The following is an 18,789-nucleotide window of genomic DNA, read 5'->3' as shown; positions in this document are numbered from 1 at the left end:
TGGTGCTATTTTTCAGACTGGTCACTGTAAAGTTGTCTTGGGTAAGAGGGAGAGGGAAATCAGAGTGTTTTCAGACTGGGTAAACAAAACACACAGAAGCCCTGAGACTCAACAAGGGATGCTAAAGCCACAAACATATTCCTCTACACGCACTTTAGCTATAAACCAAAATGAATCAATTGAGCACTCTTAAAGAAGACTGGCACAAATTCAACATGCCCGAACCAGAGCTTGGAAACTCATTGATCTTTTGAAACTTGAGGCCATTTTGTCTTGCCTCTGCTTACATTTGAAATGCTTATTTGATAAACTGCTGTAAACAAGATCCTTTTTTCTATTAACAAGGCAAATGTTCCAATCCTCATTCAGGTAACATGTACAACAACAACATTAATTCACAGGCAATGGTTTCAAGTGACAGTTGGTTTTCTCCATCCTGTATGAAAGATTTTCCCCTGCAGGTCCATAAAGTTTGACAGGTGGCTATAATGCACAGCAGTCCCTATAAGTCGTAACACAGTTCTGCCTGGAGGGCCAGGAATTAGAGATAAATGGGAAGATAATTGTGAAAAAATACTGCTTTGGGAAGCAAAGGAAAAAGCTTTGTTAGGTCCTGATGCAAATCATATATTATGCAAGTGTCAGGGGTTTTAATGTTCTTTTTTATGGGACAGCTGCTCTTTAACTGATAATTAATAACTTGCAAGGGCAAATTTAGAATTTCAATCAGTGCTGAATGAGAAGAATGAGTGAAATTTTATAACCTGGATATAGAGCTCTTTATCTTCAGCAGAACTGTCAACACACATCCTTTGCTTAAACATCGAACATAAATTTGGTACAAGGAGCAACACACTTCAGGCTGCAGACTCAAGACCAAAGCACAACTTTTTCTTAAAGGCAACAAATAACTATGTTCCTCTATGAGGATCTTCAAAACTTCAGTTAGACAAAGAAACATCATTGCACCTATGTGCAAGACCACGTGAACGTTAAAGGTTCCTATTTTACAAGGAGTATCTGTACTGGCCTCTTGGAGGCAGGACTGACACAAGCTAATTGCACAGCAAGACTAAGGCCAGAGCTTGGAGGAGGAAACATGTCTCCTTACACTCTTGCTACGTTGCACCCAGAAATTAGTCTCTCCTGTTTTGGGGGCACAGATCCAAACACTCGATACTGACACTCAGTGATGCCAGGCACTGTGAACCAAGCCTTGAAAACATGTTTCTGCTCTGAGAAGACAAGTCTCCAAACAGTGGACCATGTTCATGACCTACAGGACTTCAAAATAAAGCTTGTTAGTTTGCAAGGAAAGGATGCATCACCAGATTGCAATTGCTTTGGAGCCCAGAAAGCCAGGCAAGGTTCTTCACAGATGATTCAACAATCTCTGTGTTTCTGCTCCTCATTACTGCCAGGCACTGTGACATCCACGTAATCACCTGGGATTTGGGGAGCAGGCTTATTGCTCCATGACGCCTTGCCAAAATTACATATAACAGCAGTCTAAAAGGGATGATTAAAGCACATAGCACACAGCAAGCAGTAGAGTAAACCCTCCTCTGAAAGAATCCTAGTTTATGATAAATGGTACTAAGTTTTTCCAATGAAATGTACATTTGGAAGACCACATTTCCACAGGGCTTTTTTTCATAGGAAGCATAATGCCAGTGGGAAAATAAGGTGGAAGAAATAAAGTGCTTACAGCTATGATGTGGACATGACATCAATAAGTATCGTTGTAGCCCCTAAAATTTTACAGGGTAGAGACTGCTCTTTACGCTGAGACCTCAATTATTTTCACATTGCAATTACCTGACTGTACGAAACATCTTGATTCCCCAGCCTGGGTATACCTAAGGAGCTGTAAAATACTTTTACAATTTTTTCCTATTTTCAGATTTGTTTCCTCCTCTCTTCGTCTCTGCAGACAAAATAATAACTGTTGTTTAAAAGGAAGAGGAAGCAACGGTTCATAAAACTAATCTGTGGGCAGCAAAGAAACAAGTTCTTCCATAAAAAAACCAACACACATATGTAAACAAACAGAAGTCTCTTTGAAGCAGAATCATCTATATTAAATTGAGAACAATAGCCTCTCAATGGATTTATTAGGTCTAATGCATTTTTCCCTTTTCTCAGGATTCCTTATTTCATTTGGAACTGTTCAGCCTAGATTAAGTCTCACATACTGTATCTTTTTTTGATAAAGAAAAAAAATGGCTTGATAAAGCACAGAAATTGCTGGAGCAGTTCCCAGGATATGTTTATACATGTCTGTGAGACGGATTAAAGGAGATTTTTCTTTTTAAACAGATAAATGCAGTCAGTGGCTTCTGATGATAGGCTTAAGTGCAGGCACCGAGCACCCACAAAGTATAACCCCTACACAGAAATCCCATTACCTCCCAAAAATGCACACAGCAATGCTAGCTGTGCCAATTTTTCTTTAGGCCCCATATGCTGCTTCTCTGAATCACAAATGTTTCCTTAACTCGCTTTACTGAAGCTCTGTGCAGGACCTAAGCAGCCTTCCTGGCTCTGAGTCCCCCAGGCTTGGCTCTACAGTGACAGGCAGTGTGCTGTAAAGCCCAGGCGGGAGTGAGACGCGGATAAGCACTTGGCCTGGCAAAGGCAAGCACAGCTCCACTCAGCAGAGCAGAGCTGCAGCCCATCCTATTGTTAAGCGCATGCTCATTGTGATATTAGTAAGTCTATGTATGCTCTGATGGTTCCCAGACACACTGGTCCATATATGTGATCTCAAGTCTTCACACCAAACCACGCAGCAGCAAGCAAGACAAAGGACAGCTTTGGCTCCCCCTCCCTACCTGCCCTATATCATTTGCAATCAACTTCCCACCACTCTAGAGAAGATACGTACGGCAGTAGCAGCAAGTGGCTTTGCTCTATACCATGCTCACTGGAGACCTTCCTCACGGTATTTTCATCTGTGTGACATTTTACACACCACAGGCGTTTTGATTTCTTCATGGTGTGTGCTCAGGTAGCTGGTTAATACCACGGAAAAATCATCATGCTGTATGACCCACACCATCTCCTCTTACTTACCCACACAATATCCCACCAGGTTGAGATACTGCTCTTCCTTGCAGCTAGTCCTGCACCTTCCCCCAGCTAGAGTCGCATGGGGATGGCAGGTCAAGCACTCCAAATCAGAAGGGCCACGGCATGTCTTGCAGGATGGATGACAGGCTGGATAAGAAAAGCAGCACTTGTTGTTAGGCTCTTGGTATAGTCCACCTTGCACTCTCCCCTCCCCCAAAAGCCAGTCCCTGTTATAAGAATCATTTATTCCTACAAAACATGGACATAAGATTATCTAACAGCATCAGTGACTGCAGAGCTGTGGTCTGGAAGGCTCTTATATCCTCGTTTTGAATAAACGAGATGAGAATTGAGTTGGCAATTCAAAAATGTGATTTGTTCTGTGCATTAATCAAGGTATAGATCTATATAAAATGTAAAGAGATTGTCCCTGTTATTCATCCCTCCAGCATATGCTTGTACACATAAGAAAGAGACTGGGATGCACGGGGAGATAAATTAAACATCTTAGGCTGTATGAACATCATAGTGGCGTTAGTTTGATATTCATCAGTGGAAAATCCAGGAACGATTTCTGCACAAAGCCCTCCCAGACTGAAACCTATAAAACCTGAATGCCGTGCCAGCTCATTAGATATTCTGTCTGCTAAAAGCTCAACAAAAACATTGCAGAGAAAGTGGTTAAGATTGCTCAAAAATATTTCACTCAGACTGCTTTTGTACCTTTCCACCTTTAAAGACAGATGCCGTATTTCCGTACTACAGATCTGAGGAAGACAGGAATACTACAGCTAATGATCTGTAAAAAATTCTTAAAAACTACTTTAACAGCTCTTCTATGAATAAAAGCACAAAACTTCCAAAGTCTCCCGCCTCAGGACTCCCCCAGGCTACGCGCAGTCGCTCACTCCCCACGTGGAAGCTGGGCATTTTGCAGCTGCCATAGCACAGGGCTCCAGTGTTTAAGACCTAACACGTCATGTCCCACCACTTTCTCAGCTCCTCAGAAATCATGCCCGTGAACCCAGTGTTCAAAAGGAAGAACCGATTTTCTAGACGCATCTGTATCAGCTGAGTTTCACAGTTCAAAAACTGCAGGAGATCTAAGCTGGCAGCATACAGCAAGATGCCACTTCCCTGGCACTGAAATTTGGTTTCTAAAACATTTACGTAAGTCTGAAACTGCATAACGCAGCATTCAGCAGCTATCTCAGCTCTAAGGTGGCACTGCACAACCTCAAAACTGATGAATCTTTACAATGGCCTTACTCTAGAATGTATTTATAGGGTTGTTCCTTGGATGAATAAATAGAACAATGGATTTTAGAAGAGGTTTCCCTCTCTGAGCTTCAGGCCTTGCAGGGAAGCGACCTGTAAATTTCTCCTACTGCCAGAACAGATACAGGGATGCCTGACCCAATGAATCGATTATAAAACAGCAGATGACTTTCAGATGACCTTGAGGGGACTAATCATATTTCAAATGCCCGCATTTCCTCACCCATTGTACTTAGCAGCTCATAATGAATGGCATACCCCAAAGGCCACCATTTTCTGCAAGTGGCAAACAGGATTTAATTGTTGCAGTCACTCGGAAGGTCAGCAGTCACAGTCGTCTCCTTAGAGGAGATCAAACAAGCTGAATGAAGGCTACTTGCTGACTGGTGGGCAAGGCTGAGGCACAGATAAGTAATTCTGTCCCCACTACTGACCAGGCATACTCACAGTTGTAATGGCTTTTCTCCTGTATCTCTAGAATTCCTTCCTTCTAAACCCAGCCAGGAGTGGATTAAAAATAAAGCTAATTGAAACTGACAATATGCTTATCTAGCCTAATAAAAGCAGACCACTTTTCAGCATTGTCCAGTAAAGATCTCTTCTGCCACAGCACGCTGGCTACTGAAATGAAACTCGAAATATCTTCAGGGAAACAGTCCAGAGGAGCAAAACTGATTATAATTTATGATTCAATGTGTACGCCTCTCTCCCATTAGGAGGAGATTCCATTTCCTGAAATTGGACTACCCTTTCTCCCCTGAAAATACTTAAATAGCCTCATATAAATCTGACAGCATCTCTAATTACTTTGAGGAATGCATTACAAAACGTGCATGCAATGAAATCCAGCAGTATAAGCTGCAGGTGCCTACACTACGGACTCACAGTGGCAGCCATCATCATGGTTGAACCACCCCTCCGGGCACTCCGAGAGGCATCTGCCTCCAAGCAGGACGTGGGCAGACAAACAAGCCGTACAGTCCTGGGAAGAGTTCCCCACACAGCCTGTGCAGGAGGAGTGGCACTCTGCAGGGAAGGGAAAAACAAGAGCACAGAGAGCATCAAATTAGTTGAAGCTTATCTTGGTTGTTTCTGTCCTAGAGTATGGCTAGATTGCTTTCTCCCCGGTGATGACAGCAAGGGATTTCCTTTACAGGATTCTCAGATTGTGAAAGGCAGAAAGGGCAGGAGTACAAAGGCTGTGTAACACACTTCTTGATAAGGAGCAACCACAGATAGCTGCAGATTTAATCTTTGTTTGCACCCACACATCTCATTACTGAAATGGAGACCTAGCGAAGCGAATGCTCATTACAAGGATGATTCAGCCAGAATGAAAAGAGCACAGTTAAAAAGTTAGACTTCTTCACTTTTACTGCTACTGACTCCAAAACAAGCCAACTTAAATTAAGTAATCTAATTAAATATATAAATTCATTAGTTAAAAACCTAGTATTTATTAGAGCAGTGACTCAAGGCCACAGGTTCCACTGTGTGAGTCTCCACCGGACACAAAGAGAGGCCTCATGCCCTCTACGGAGACAAGACAGACACAGGGCTTGAGAGATGAAATGAAAAGATTTATACAAGTACACTTAGCTGTCTGCCAGAGAGTCAGGAAGAGAAGTCAGGGATCCTCATCACAAATGCAATGTCTCCAGGAATATCTTTGGCTCAAGTGACTCAAATCGTATCAGAGAGAAACTCCTTAGTTTCATTCAGGGAAATCTCAAGCATTAGAAAAATATAGAGATATTTCTGTGGTTTGGTGAGAAATTCCCAACCACACAAGGCAAAACCTCCAAACCCAGAATTTTAACCTACATATGCATGTGCTTCTATACTGCACAGATAATGTAGGCATGGTACACATCTTTTGTGGGTTTACCTTTTCAAAAAGGTGCATCTACAAACTGTATTTTACAGTATTTTACAGAGGTAGTTCAAAGTTTGAAATTTTGAATCTTCACATCCTTCTGCAATAGATCAAACTGCTGTTCTAAAGCCATTAGTAATACGGCACAGCTAATAACGTGTGGGGCTGTGCCGGCATTTTTGCCCAATGACATAATTCAAGCACTGTCACCGAACTCTGCTCAGGCCTGTCTGTACAGGTCTGTTCACCCAGCTGAGGCAGTGGTATATGGATTTCTTCACTCAGTTTCTATACCATAACCTGGACTCAGCCCAGAAAACCCATTACCTGCAAAGGAACGGCCACTGCATGGATTGGAGGCTCTACAGTAATGCCTTCAAGAACCAACCCAAAGCACTGGATACCTTACGGCACCGGATACCTTACGGTCTGTGTAGGTCACTGTTAAAGACAGAACCATTCCTCCAAGAAAAAGTGCCACTTCTTCCTTTAAGATCCACTAAGGCAAAAAAAAAAAGAGCTTGAACAGATTCTTTCCATCAAGTTGAGATGAAAAAGGTAAAAGCAAAATAAGTGGATTTAAAATTACATCCACTTTTAGAAAATATTTTTGCAACAGGAAGAAACAGCCATCAGTAGCACTATAGCTACTGTGGTTACTATTACTTTACTTAAGTGTTGTAGAGTCACTGTCTCTATGACTGATCCTTCCACACAGGGAAATCACTGCCATTTCTACAAGTATCATTCCTCCTTGGGCTTCGAGTGGGCTGCGCTGGCACGAGATGTTCAGTCTAACCTCTCACCCTGCCTCCGTCTGCATTATTTTCAAGATATTGCAATATGCTTGCTGTACAGATATCCATACTAGCTGCCACAAGCTCTGTACAGCCAGACTGACCTGCTGATCCACCCAGCAAACATTCTTCGCTGAAGTCCACAACAGTTTTCTCTCACAGTGGTGGGAAGCCTCATATATCCCCCATGTACACTACACTGGCCGCTTTCCAAACTCTGGCCTTCATGGGAATGCTTCCTACTTGGTATTTCAGGAGCAGTGATGGCACATGTGCTGCAGGGCATGTATCAGAAGAGCTTCCTCAAAAGAGAAGACTGCTGTGGGATGTCTTGACCTGCTCCAAGGGCTAAGGCTAATAAGGAGACAGCTCAGCCTTTTCTGAAAAGGATTTAGGGATTGATCCTGCTTCAAAATAAGTCAGTGGTAAAAATCACATACTCCAATGAAAAGAAAGCTAAGCTGTGCAGACTTGAACAGAGTCAGTTTTTAAAAAGTATACCTGAATCCTTTAGTCACAAATTATACGTAGGCATATTTTCCCTCAAAAGTACTAGTATATGCCATTCTGAAGGTTACTGAGTTCAAACATTCACAACTGTCACAAGGCGAACACAGGAGCTCAAAGCATGTAACAATCAAACACCGTACGTCATCACCCTGAAAACCCTAAATCCAGTGCAGCCCCGCACTGAAGGCTTTGAAGAGCTCTTGCCATCCTCGACTCACCTTGACAGACTCCGGTGCTATCCCGGTAGAACTGGGCTTGGCAGTGAGAGAGGCAAAGGCCATGCACCACTCCTTCCATGGGCTGCTGAGGCTGCAGTGCGTGCTCCGGTGCCCTGCACCGCAGGCAACGAGAGGCCCCTGGGCCCAGGCAGGTGCGGCAGGACGGGTGGCAACCTGGGCACAGGGCAAGAGAGCAGTCAGAGCCACAGCTCTGAGGACAGCTTTCTCAGAGAGAAGGACAAGGCACAACAACCTGGGCATCTGGTCGTAAACGAGAGACGGAAAGGGGAGAAAACACTGCTTTGGACCATCTCATTCACCCCTCTTCTGAGTTTTGTATTGCTATAGACTGTCTGATACTCAAATTGTGAGCAAAGAGCATACGCTCAGCAGCAACTCACCTGTTCCCTAAACCGACAAGGTGCTGTATTTTCTATAATGCAACAGGGATTTTAGAAAAATACTTCGACACCTTTCCCCTCACCCCCATGTAATAGCCCTTCTCTTGAATAAAGCTGATGAACAAATAATGTTGGGAAAAACCTGCAGTACTATGCCACAGGCAGTCAATTTTTCTTTAATTTCTGGAACCGCAATGGTGAAAACGATCTCACTAGGAGAGACAGCAAGAAATGACAGTCTGAAGGGCTCATAGGAAGCATAAATTCATAGTCCGAATTTTCAGGTTTTCCATCATTGCACAAATGACCTGAGTGTTAGCAAACCTACTAGGTGTCTGTAGAATTTCATCCACTTCTTAAATCATGTCAATAAAAACTTGGAAGCAATGTAGGCTTATTTCAACAGCATAGAGGAAAAAAAAAGTCCCCAAGATCACTAAATCCTAAGAGCGTGAACGCAGAAAGCGTTTGAGAAAATTTGTTTTCTGCTTTGAGAAAAAGCAATCAGCAGGCACACACAGGAACTACTCACTGACCTGTTCAGCATAGGATAAAAGATCAGCATCATAGCTGGTACTCCAAGCACAGCCTGACAAAAGCCAATATAGACGCACAGGTATACAGCAGCGGGGAACTTACTCCATGACTGCAGCTTACCCTTGCAGACATTGTGATCCTGGTAAAAACCGTCTCCACAGTCCTGCAGGCACTGGCCCCGGCGCAAGGCCACAGGAAAGGAACACGAGGTGCAGTGAGTGGCCAGAGGTCCCTCACATGTGGAGCATGAGTTGTGACAAGCTGATAAAGAAACAGAGCACAGAGAACTGAAAGGTCCAGGTTTTAATCCTTGGGAGTGGTGTTGCTGACTACAGCCTCCTCCGGCAACAATGAAAACTCCCAGCTGGCATGATATTCAGCTATGTGAACTAATGAGAGCAGAAGTGCATGTGTGAATAACTACTAATAGTAATAACGCTCACTCACACAGTGTTCTGAATATGTATCCCAGCGTGTCTTCATGTGCTTTGCAAGGCAAAGAGGTTATTTAAAACAATCCATCACAAGTGAACCAAAGGGAAAAAGAAAATAATCAAATTCCCTGTCCCCACTCGCACTTCTGTGCTCTTAACATTCCCTCCCCACAAAAAAACATCTGGGGAAAAGAAGACAACATGTGGAGAGTGCCTTGAGAGCCTTAGGAAAGGTCACGCAAAAATGCCTCTTACCTCTGCATCTTCCATTGCTACTTGGGAAATATCTGTCTGGGCACTCTGAAACACACTTTCCATCGTGTAACAACTTATCTGGAGCACAGGTCAAACACCTAGGCTGGTCTGAATAGCATGTTTCACAGAACTCGTCACAAGCTGCCAAAGAGGACAGTTCGTTAATGAAACGCACTCAATAAGCAAAGAACAGAGCCATCAACCTGTCCGTGCAGATAAAATAAAGTAAGCCAAGCCATGCCTTGTCCTTTCTTTGTTGGAAAGGCATCTTTAAACATTCCTCTCCCGTACAAGTAACCTTTCACACTTCCCTGGAATAAGCAGTGATATTCATGGAGGCAGACATGTGAGCGCAGACAGGTGCTCACTGGCCTGTATCCTGTTTAGGACTCTGAGTAAGTATAAATACCAGAAATGGGTCTACACCAGCACTCCCCCCGCTCCTAAGATAACCCCCTCCAGCTAACATAGTACATCTTCCCTGCTCACCAACAGTCTGTGAACAGAGAACACCATTTAAAACAGTTTCATGTATGAAAACCATTTCATGAATCTTCACGTGTCTTTGTACAACAAACATCAGTTATCAGACTGTGCAGGAAGTAAAAGATGGAGGAAAAGTTAAAAAGATTAAAAAACTGTAATTTTCCCCCCTCCCCCTTTTCTTCAAGTCAACATTTTAAGTATGAAAACACACCTAAAATCAAGCATGATAATGTTTCTTATCAGTTTCTGTGGTCTATATTCTCCCGGGCAATCAGCTCTGAAGTTAAATGACCTGTTGTCTAAGAGCACTATGAAACTGTGGTTTCCCTAAGTCAGCAGCACTACTGGCGCTGTATATTCAGAAGGGCCAAGCATTTTACTCTAATTTTTATTTCTTCTCACCAGTCACACAGCCTCCCTTTAAAACAACTTACAGCTCTGCAGTTGGGTACTACCACACATGGCTTTGGTAGAAGATGAAAGGCCTGAATCCTGGAGGTTGTGAGCAACAGCTATGCAGTTTTGAGAAATGACTGCCAATAAAAATCGAAATTATGCCCAAGCTGCATCTAAGTTAAATTTCCTTTTGAGCTGAAATGATTTTCAGCTACAGATGTAAGATTTCAAGCCTGCACACTTCAAAACACAGGTGAGTAAAATTCACTGGTATAAACATCAAACAAACTGATGGGGAACCTGGTCAAAGTGAAATTCAGCCAGGAGTGGCCAGAAGAGCAACAATTTTGTCATCACGCTCCATGGTTGAAGCCCTCTCCAGCTAGCTGGGGCTCAGACTGACCTGCATGAAGACAGGTATTTCTACTGACTATGCTGTACAGTCCTTCAAAGCAGCTGGAAGCAGGTGCCAGCAGAAACCCACACTTGACCTGAATGGTTGTGGAAAATTTTAGATTCTTTATTTATCTCAGATTTTTTTCCCCCTTCATCATCTATTTCACTTAGGCCTTTTAATTCCCTCCAGCCATCTCTTCCCCTTTTCTCAGCAAAACTTCCCAGCTCCCAGGTCTCATTTGTTGTGCAGGTATTAGTTAATGTGATGCTGCATTATAATCAAACTTAAAGAAACCTGCTGGCAAAGGCCATTTTTCTTTCTGCAGACAAATGGATTTGTCAAACCCTCAGAAACAATTCAGGCCGACTTTCAAACTGTTCAGTGAGGGAGAGAAACCTTAAAACTTTCAGCATCTGATTAGCTTAAATGAATTAATAATCTTACAAACAAACAGCAGCTTTCCTCATCCAATATTTATGCACAAGGTACATCTGGCTTCTTAGACATGAATAAAATCACAGCTTCTGCATGGCTAAATGAAATATTGATTCCTTTTTTGCAGAACATTTCTCAAACTTCTTGCAACTGGAGGAAGAAAGCAGGTTATTTACCACTGCAAGTTCCATCCTTTGTATAAAATCCCTGTCCACAGCTGGCCACGCAGAGCCCGGCTTTTAGCACGTGTGATGGGTCTTTGCAGGACAAACAATTGCTCTCAGCAGCACCCCAGCATGAGGAACAAGACTCATGACAAGCTGTAGGGAAAAAAAGGTGCAGGATTAACGAAAAATCAACTTCCAATCCTCTCTTGAAAATGAAAAGTTTGCAGTAATTCACTTTTTTGCAGTTTTATTCCTTAAATTTGCAGGCATTCACTGCTTCAGAAAAGGAAAAGAAAACCCCACTGATCTTCCCATGTCAGTAACTTTCACCCAAGCCGTCTCAGGGGTACAATTTACAGATTCATTTTGTACGTGCAATATGACATATGCAGTATACATCAGAACGGTTTCTGTAGCTGTAATCAGATTAGAGGCAGTGTTAGTAACACTCTTAAGTCTTGTTCATCCTGGTGCTAGGGGCTGTACAGGCACAAAGGGAAACGGGAAGAGATCCCATCATACCCTACTTGAAAAACAGACATGTAATCAGATCCTTGCAGTGACTACTGACATTAACCCAGCTCCATGTATGAACACAGAATTCCACTGCAGGGCTGCAATCAAGACGCTGCAAAATTAAAAACAAGACAGCCTACTTCTAGAAACAACTCCTCCTGCCCTTCCAGAACTCCGTGCCAGCACAGAAGGAACTGACTTCTGGCTGTTGGGTGATCTGGTTGGGCAGGGCAGAAATCCTCACGTGCTCAGTTTGAGTAATTCTTGGGGAAAAGTGGACAGTGGGTCCCAGGTCCAGTACAGCGGGCACTGCGTATCTTTCCCTTGACATTTCCAGAAGAGAAGGGGCATTCCCTCACCGAGTTGAGATACCAGCTACGTTTCTCTCTGGGCGAGACATATATCACGGTTGGGACACAGTAATGTTTCAGATATTCCTGAAGAGCATCACGTTCCTGCAATGCAAGCCGTATAAATGCCCTCTCTGTGGCACCTGGGTACAGGACCACACAGGCAGAACAGTGATACTCAAGCAAGATCACATCTTACAATTAAACTAATAACTGTACAGAGCTCCATTTTGCCTCCCAAAACAGCTGTTGAATGAGCTATCTTATTAGAAACTGTACAAGTTCAGCTGTGAGGGAAATTCAGCCCACTGTGGTTACTGTTTATGGAATCTGTGACACTGACTCACATTAAATCATGTGCTACCAGTGCTTGCAGGAACTGTGCAAATTATAGTTCTTTCAGCTATTAGAATTGTTTTTCTTGATTACACCCAGGTATGTTCCAAAGTTATTCTTAATTTTATTATTTCACAATAAGGCAGGTACGTGCTTGTGCTCCCAGACCACAGCAGGTGGGAGAAACCAGAACTTTGACACTTGCCCTGTATCTGCAAACCTGAAGTCTGAAGTTGCAACCACACAAGTAAAACGCATCTGTGAGTAGTCTCAGTGTAACACAGGAACCAGCGGACACAGCAGCAGCTCACCCACATAACTGCGAGCACATTTACATACAGAGCAGTGGCAAAAGCAAACACCTTCCCGCCAAAGTAACCCCCCTAAGTGAGAGGCAATTCATCCTCTCCCCAATAACAGGTGAGAGTGAAAGTGTTTGCAGTCCAGGTAGCCCTAAGTTCACAGCAAACCAGTGATCACCACTCCCATCTCACTCTTGTTTTGCATGGTTTCTGTGCTGCTTCTCTCTGCTTGAGGCCATAGTTTTTGTTTGTCTCATGTTCGTTAAATTAATGAGACGGAGCACCTCTTTATGTTTATACGTGAGTCACACTGCACAGCACAAGATAAACACCACATCTTAGTGGATCTCACTGCTCCTCAAGGCAGGGAAGGGTTATCATCTCCATCTCGTATGCAGGGAACTGAAACACAAGAGATGTGATGTGACATGCATGGGGTTAGAACAAGGAGTGTTTAGGAGGCCAAGACACAGGACATTTGAGTTCATGCCCAGCACATGGTCTTTGATATTCTGGATGCTCTTTCTCCACACTTTCACCTTTGTTTATTTTCCCTTTTCTCATCTTCTCCTATTGCCTTGCTCTTGCTTTCCCCTTTCTCACCTTCCTGTACCTTTTTTCCTGACCTCTCCCGAATGCTGTGGCTCTTCTAGTTCCTGAACTATGTGAGGAGAGTATCGTAAGAATGCTGGGCATCCTGTACCCAAAAGGATATTCCCCCTGACTTCTACAGCAAGTGTGGTCATTGCTATCAAGTGCATCTAATTATGGCTGAGTCACAGCACAATGAATACGAAACAGCCCATCCCAAGGTAAAGACTGTGCATGCTTTTTCTTTCCAGTTGATAATTTCCCTTGCTGATAAAAAGCTGCATCTCATTCCAGCTTGGATGACTCCTGGGGCACGTCTACACTTGAAAGTTAACTGCAGAGTATGAGTTCACGCTGTAAATGTCCTCACTTCACCTTCCAGACGTGAATGCTTTGCTCCTCTCTGAGCTCAGACTTTCAATTTCTTTTTGAAAGAGTGGGCACCAGGACTCGGATGCTCTAATTATAGACTTCCCACTGCACAGCTTGACCTGCCTCGCTGTTAACTTGCCTCAATATGTTGACACATCTGAACATACCCAGTTATTTGCAGAGTTCTCAAGTCCTCTCTGGAGATGCTGCTCCTTTCCAAGAGATACTTTTCTCTCCTAGCAGCCTGGCCTCCAGACTCTGTTGTTAAACAGGCAACCTTGCATCCAGCTGTATTAAAAATGCACTTTTGACGAAAGCCAGGTCAGTTGGGCAAATGTTCTTTGATTCCCACCGCGCACTGTTTGCTGCCGGCACTACACCAAGCTCTCCAGAGCACATCCACACCTCAATCTCTTCACTCCAGCAGCTGCCTCAAGCTGTCCCTCTGTGTATGTCAGAATAATGTCTTCACCTCGCTCCAGTGCCACACATTTTGCTGGATGTGAGTCTGCCATAAACAACACCCAGGCTCAAAAGGTCTTTGGAATGGCTGGACCCACATCTCAGGCTCTTCTTTGGAGATGGTGCCCAGCAGTATTGGCACCTCCACCTAAGTCTGCACACGGCCATTCTGCTGAGCTTTTGTCACCACCACTACTGTCCTTGGCTACAGCTAACTGCAGTTCGAATAACCTAACTCCCAGCTTGCCTTCCCTTCTGGCTCTCTGGCCTTTCTATGGACACATGCCCATAGGGCTAACAGAGCAGCGGATAGGCAGCCCAGCCCACTCCCCCATAGATAGGACAAGGAAGAATGGTTTTAAGATGAAAGAGGATAAATTTAGATCAGATATTAGGAAGAAGTTCTTTACCGTGAGGGCGGTGAGGCGCTGGCCCAGGCTGCCCAGAACAGCTGTGGGTGCCCCATCCCTGGCAGTGCTCAAGGCCAGGCTGGACGGGGCTGGGGGCAGCCTGGGCTGGTGGGAGGTGTCACTGCCTGTGGCAGGGGGTTGGAACTGGAGGGTCTTCAAGGTCTCTTCCAGCCCAAACCATTCTGTGGTTCTACGTTTCTCTGTTGCCAAAAGAAACTCAACACAAGTGCTACTCTACACACAGCTACCAAGAAAGGGAGTGAGACAAGAAGGAAGGGTGTTTTAGACAAAGTGGGCTAAGAGCACTCCCAGTGTCACACTTCTGCTGGGGAAATATGTAATGTCTTGACTCAAGCCAGGTAATGATACAAACCAGCTCAGTCTGCAGGCTGAAGGATTTTAAGATCTTACTTCCACTCCCTCTCTCCAGTTACCAGTTGGCTCTCACTAGCCCTTGGCAAAGATCCTGCAAATCCACTCTTGGGTATCACAGCAGCTTTCAAGTCTTCTAGTGAAGCAGCTGTTGTGTTAAAATTGCATGTCTTCCTAGATGACTCCAAGCTACCAGACCAGGCCCAAATGGCTTCTTTGAGACAGAAAGGGACAGAAACAGGAGGGATCTAAGTAGCAGAGTTTGGAAGAAAGGAAGGAAAGGAGAAAGAATGCAACCTGATTTTTAGCAAGACAGCCAGATTTAGCATTTGGAAGCAGTGCAAACAACTCAAAGTACAGGATTTAAACAATTTCCTAGGTGGGCCAACCAAAAAGAATTCTTGCAGCAAGAGACTCAGCTCTGATGCGCTGCTCCAGTCACTAGCTCTGCCATGTGAGCCCTCCCTGGGAAGCGGCTCCACTGACTCCTCTGATGCAGCCATTTCTGTATGAGGTGGCCTGTGCCTCCAGGAGTTACCAGCTGCCAGTCTCCAGATGACAAACACGCACAACCTGATTCATGCTCCTACAGATCCAATCCTTCACTTCTCGTGGTGGCAGCAACAGGCACCAGGCAATTTATTTTCACATGTCTTGAGGACTTTTTTTTTTGTCACAAGTCCAGCAGCTACTAAGTTTCAGCCAGTATCTCCACTCTGTTTGCCATCAGATGGTACAACTGCAGCTGGAGTTGTAAGCTATGGATCCCAAATGTGTAGGACCTGGGCTCATGCAGTTGGAACAGCAGTCCCAACCTATTCCTGCCCTGTGCTTATGCACACTCATGCACACCCTGCCTGCAGAAACTATGGTTCTTTCAGCACTGGATCACTGCCAGACTCAACAGCTGCTCCTTGCCCAAACAGCCGGTCACCACCTCTGCTGAAAAAGCAGGGGAAAAAATGGAAGCATTCAATGGAGCCACTGTCAGCTAAAACATCTTTGCCTACAGCAACTAAGCGGCTATGTGAAAATAAATCAACAGAAGTGACTGCATCGCCAGGAAACTGTTTTCCCCCTTCCTGGCTATTTTCAGTTCACATTTGTAGGGGCCGTTTCGCATTGCCTCCTCCCTTCAGTGAGGATCCTGGACTTTACAGACAAGACCCTGCAGCTAAACCAGACACTGCTGCTGAAGGAAAGATGTTCAAGAGAAGATAGCTGACCTTCCAGTTGCAATAAGGTGTGCAATTACTCTGCCTCAGCTGACACAATGGTATTCGTTAAGCTGCAGTAACATGTCTTTCCCGAAAATCAATGTTAAACAGACAAAACTTCCTGGGTCTCGCTTTGTGGTTCACAAAAGAACATTCCAGTGGCTCCTGAGCCAACGGGTCTTTTTCTCTTCTCTGTTACTCAGGTGTTGTGGGGTCAGTTCTAGGAGTCACAGAGAAGTGACACAAGCCCAGGCTTTTAGAAGATGAGAGGTCCTGCAAAGCGATGTTTCTGTTCTTTCATGATTGACCACAAGTCAGAGGATCAATTAAAGATCCGCTCACCAAACTCTCTCTTATCTGCACCAGGGCAGGTATAACATTCCCAGGTTTGAAGACAGCAGGAGGGCTAACGCAAACGGTGTCCCAGCAAGAACACAACAAGATGTCACTGCTTGGCTTTGGGAAAGCACAGATGGGGTCCCACCACTCTATGCCACAGGGTACCGCTAATCACCTCTAATCTGCCCTCCTCACCATGAGCTGGGCAAGCTCAGCTTAGTCATGTTCAGCCATTTATCCTCAAGGTGAGCCTCTGCAGCCAGATAGGGCACAACAAAACAACAGGTCATGAATAAAAATTCAAGTGTTTTGCTACGGTAAGCTGGGTCTCTTAGCGTCAGCTTTCACATTTCTACATTCGCGCTTTGGGAGATGAAAGCAGAAATACTTGAGTTCTGCCTAGGCTTTTGAATAATCTGGAAAACATAAATAATTAAGTTAGAAAAATGCAGTGAGAGCACTGAACACTGCAAGTCCGTCGAGCCCTTCTATTCTACCAGGCAGGCATCTTTTATTTTCACTCCCCTTTGCTTTGCCTTCGGCAGGCGGGTTCTTAACCGTTTCCACAGCCTGTTCCCGAGAAGGAAGACTTCATCTACCACTCCACCCTAAGCCTGATACAAACTGATCCGTGATCTTTAAATACACTGCTACATAACTGAACCTATTACCTTTTATTCTCAACTTTACCTTCTCTTAATGGATTTAATACTTTACAGAAGCAGGTAGAGGGACAGGGGCAGAAAACAACCCTGGTGTAAGATTAAAATAGGGCAGAAATCAAACAACTGTATTCCAAAATTCAAACCAGATTCAATCATACCAGATATTATAAAACACAAACAAAAGGAACGGTTAATTCATTGTGTTTTGTTACAATGCAGACAACAGCATTTCAATGACAGGATGGAATAAGAAACCTGGTCTTACAGGTCTTTTTCATCTCCAGACTAAATTCCTCAAGAAGGATATTACTGGAACTACAGCAATTAACACAGTCTAGTTCATTCTTTTTGTGATTTTGAAACATGTTTATTGTAGATGTTAAAACCACTGTAAGAAAAGTATTTCTGAATAGTCTAATGCTTGCTGTATGATCAGATTACAGATTTGTAAAAATAAAGAGGATACAACGAAAGAGCAAATGGCAATGAATTATGGACCGTATCTGAAATTTAAGACTTTCTCCACTGGTTTGACTTTATGCAGAAAATGCAGCCAGGCAGAACTAAAGCAAATTGGTTTAATTCCCTTAAGGAAACAGGAACAAATTTTCCCAGCAACTTTCAGCTACAAGCATGCGTGACTGCAAATTTGGATGGAAAGTGCAATCAGTATTCTACAAACCAGTAATAAAATGAAACATTAGCCCTTCCCTACCACTTCAGCAGTACATGGGCACTGCCAATTAAAACACTAGGAGCAGGTGGAAAGGAAATGGTAAAATAAAACCAAGTGAAGTACAAGATTATTTGATACTTAAGTCTATAAATTCTTTTGGACTGGGTCACTCTTTTCTCTTTATACATGCACAATGGGGCTCTAGTCTATAGTCACTGCTGGAGGACAGAGGCTTACCAGACTTTCAAAACCTGAAACAAATGGTCAGCTCTTTGAGGAAAACCACTTCAGAAAAGGAAACTGGACTTACAATATAAAGTGTCTTCCCCTGAAATCTGCCAAAAGCCCTAAGCCTGAATTTAATTTTAAGCAGGAGAGCTAGTTCCAAAGAAATTAAAGTGATGCCTCAAGAAGTTAAGCATGTGCTCCACCCCTTTGCTGAATTAGAGCTGCAGAAATAATTAGACGCCTTTTAAAAAGGCCAACATCAAGAGGAGAAAAGTGTTAACTTTGGAGAAAACAATTAAACTGTCATGATGAAAAAGCAGCTGCCTTACAGTTTGTGAAAAGTACAAGTATTTCAAAGAAGCAAGGGAAGCTCATAAATGCACTATTATAGTTCATCAAAGATAAAAAATTTAACTTTCCAGTCTTATTCTCAGTCTTTCCAATTGCTAAGATATAGGATTTAGACACATCTCAGTGTTTTATAGAATTACTAATTTACTTTGTAAATATGCTTCCTGAGAACAGTTAGTCCAATCAACTCTCAGGAAGAACACACCATGTGAAACAAATGAATGGCAAAACAAAGCAAAACCTTTTCCAGAAAGTATTTTCTGTGACCTTTTCTGAGTCCTGTCAATCCCTCACCCCTTCAAGCAATTTTCTATACACCTCAAAGTACCATCTCCTGAAAGGT

At 43.6% G+C, this 18,789-nt stretch overlaps 1 protein-coding gene across 1 annotated transcript in view; it reads right to left on the bottom strand.

Moving 5' to 3' along the window:
- FRAS1 (Fraser extracellular matrix complex subunit 1) overlaps window positions 1–18,789 on the bottom strand; it is a 173,663-nt gene that overhangs the window by 73,221 nt on the left and 81,653 nt on the right. The window contains exons 14-19 of the mRNA XM_056355472.1: window positions 11,269–11,412; window positions 9,379–9,519; window positions 8,810–8,950; window positions 7,752–7,925; window positions 5,236–5,376; window positions 3,076–3,219 (exon numbers count right to left, since the gene is read on the bottom strand). Coding sequence (XP_056211447.1) covers window positions 3,076–3,219; window positions 5,236–5,376; window positions 7,752–7,925; window positions 8,810–8,950; window positions 9,379–9,519; window positions 11,269–11,412 — 885 coding nt within the window. The remainder of the gene's footprint in view (window positions 1–3,075; window positions 3,220–5,235; window positions 5,377–7,751; window positions 7,926–8,809; window positions 8,951–9,378; window positions 9,520–11,268; window positions 11,413–18,789) is intronic.

Source organism: Falco biarmicus, chromosome 1 (assembly GCF_023638135.1).
Source record: "Falco biarmicus isolate bFalBia1 chromosome 1, bFalBia1.pri, whole genome shotgun sequence".
NCBI lineage: Eukaryota > Metazoa > Chordata > Aves > Falconiformes > Falconidae > Falco > Falco biarmicus.
This window is presented reverse-complemented; position numbering and strand designations above follow the sequence as displayed.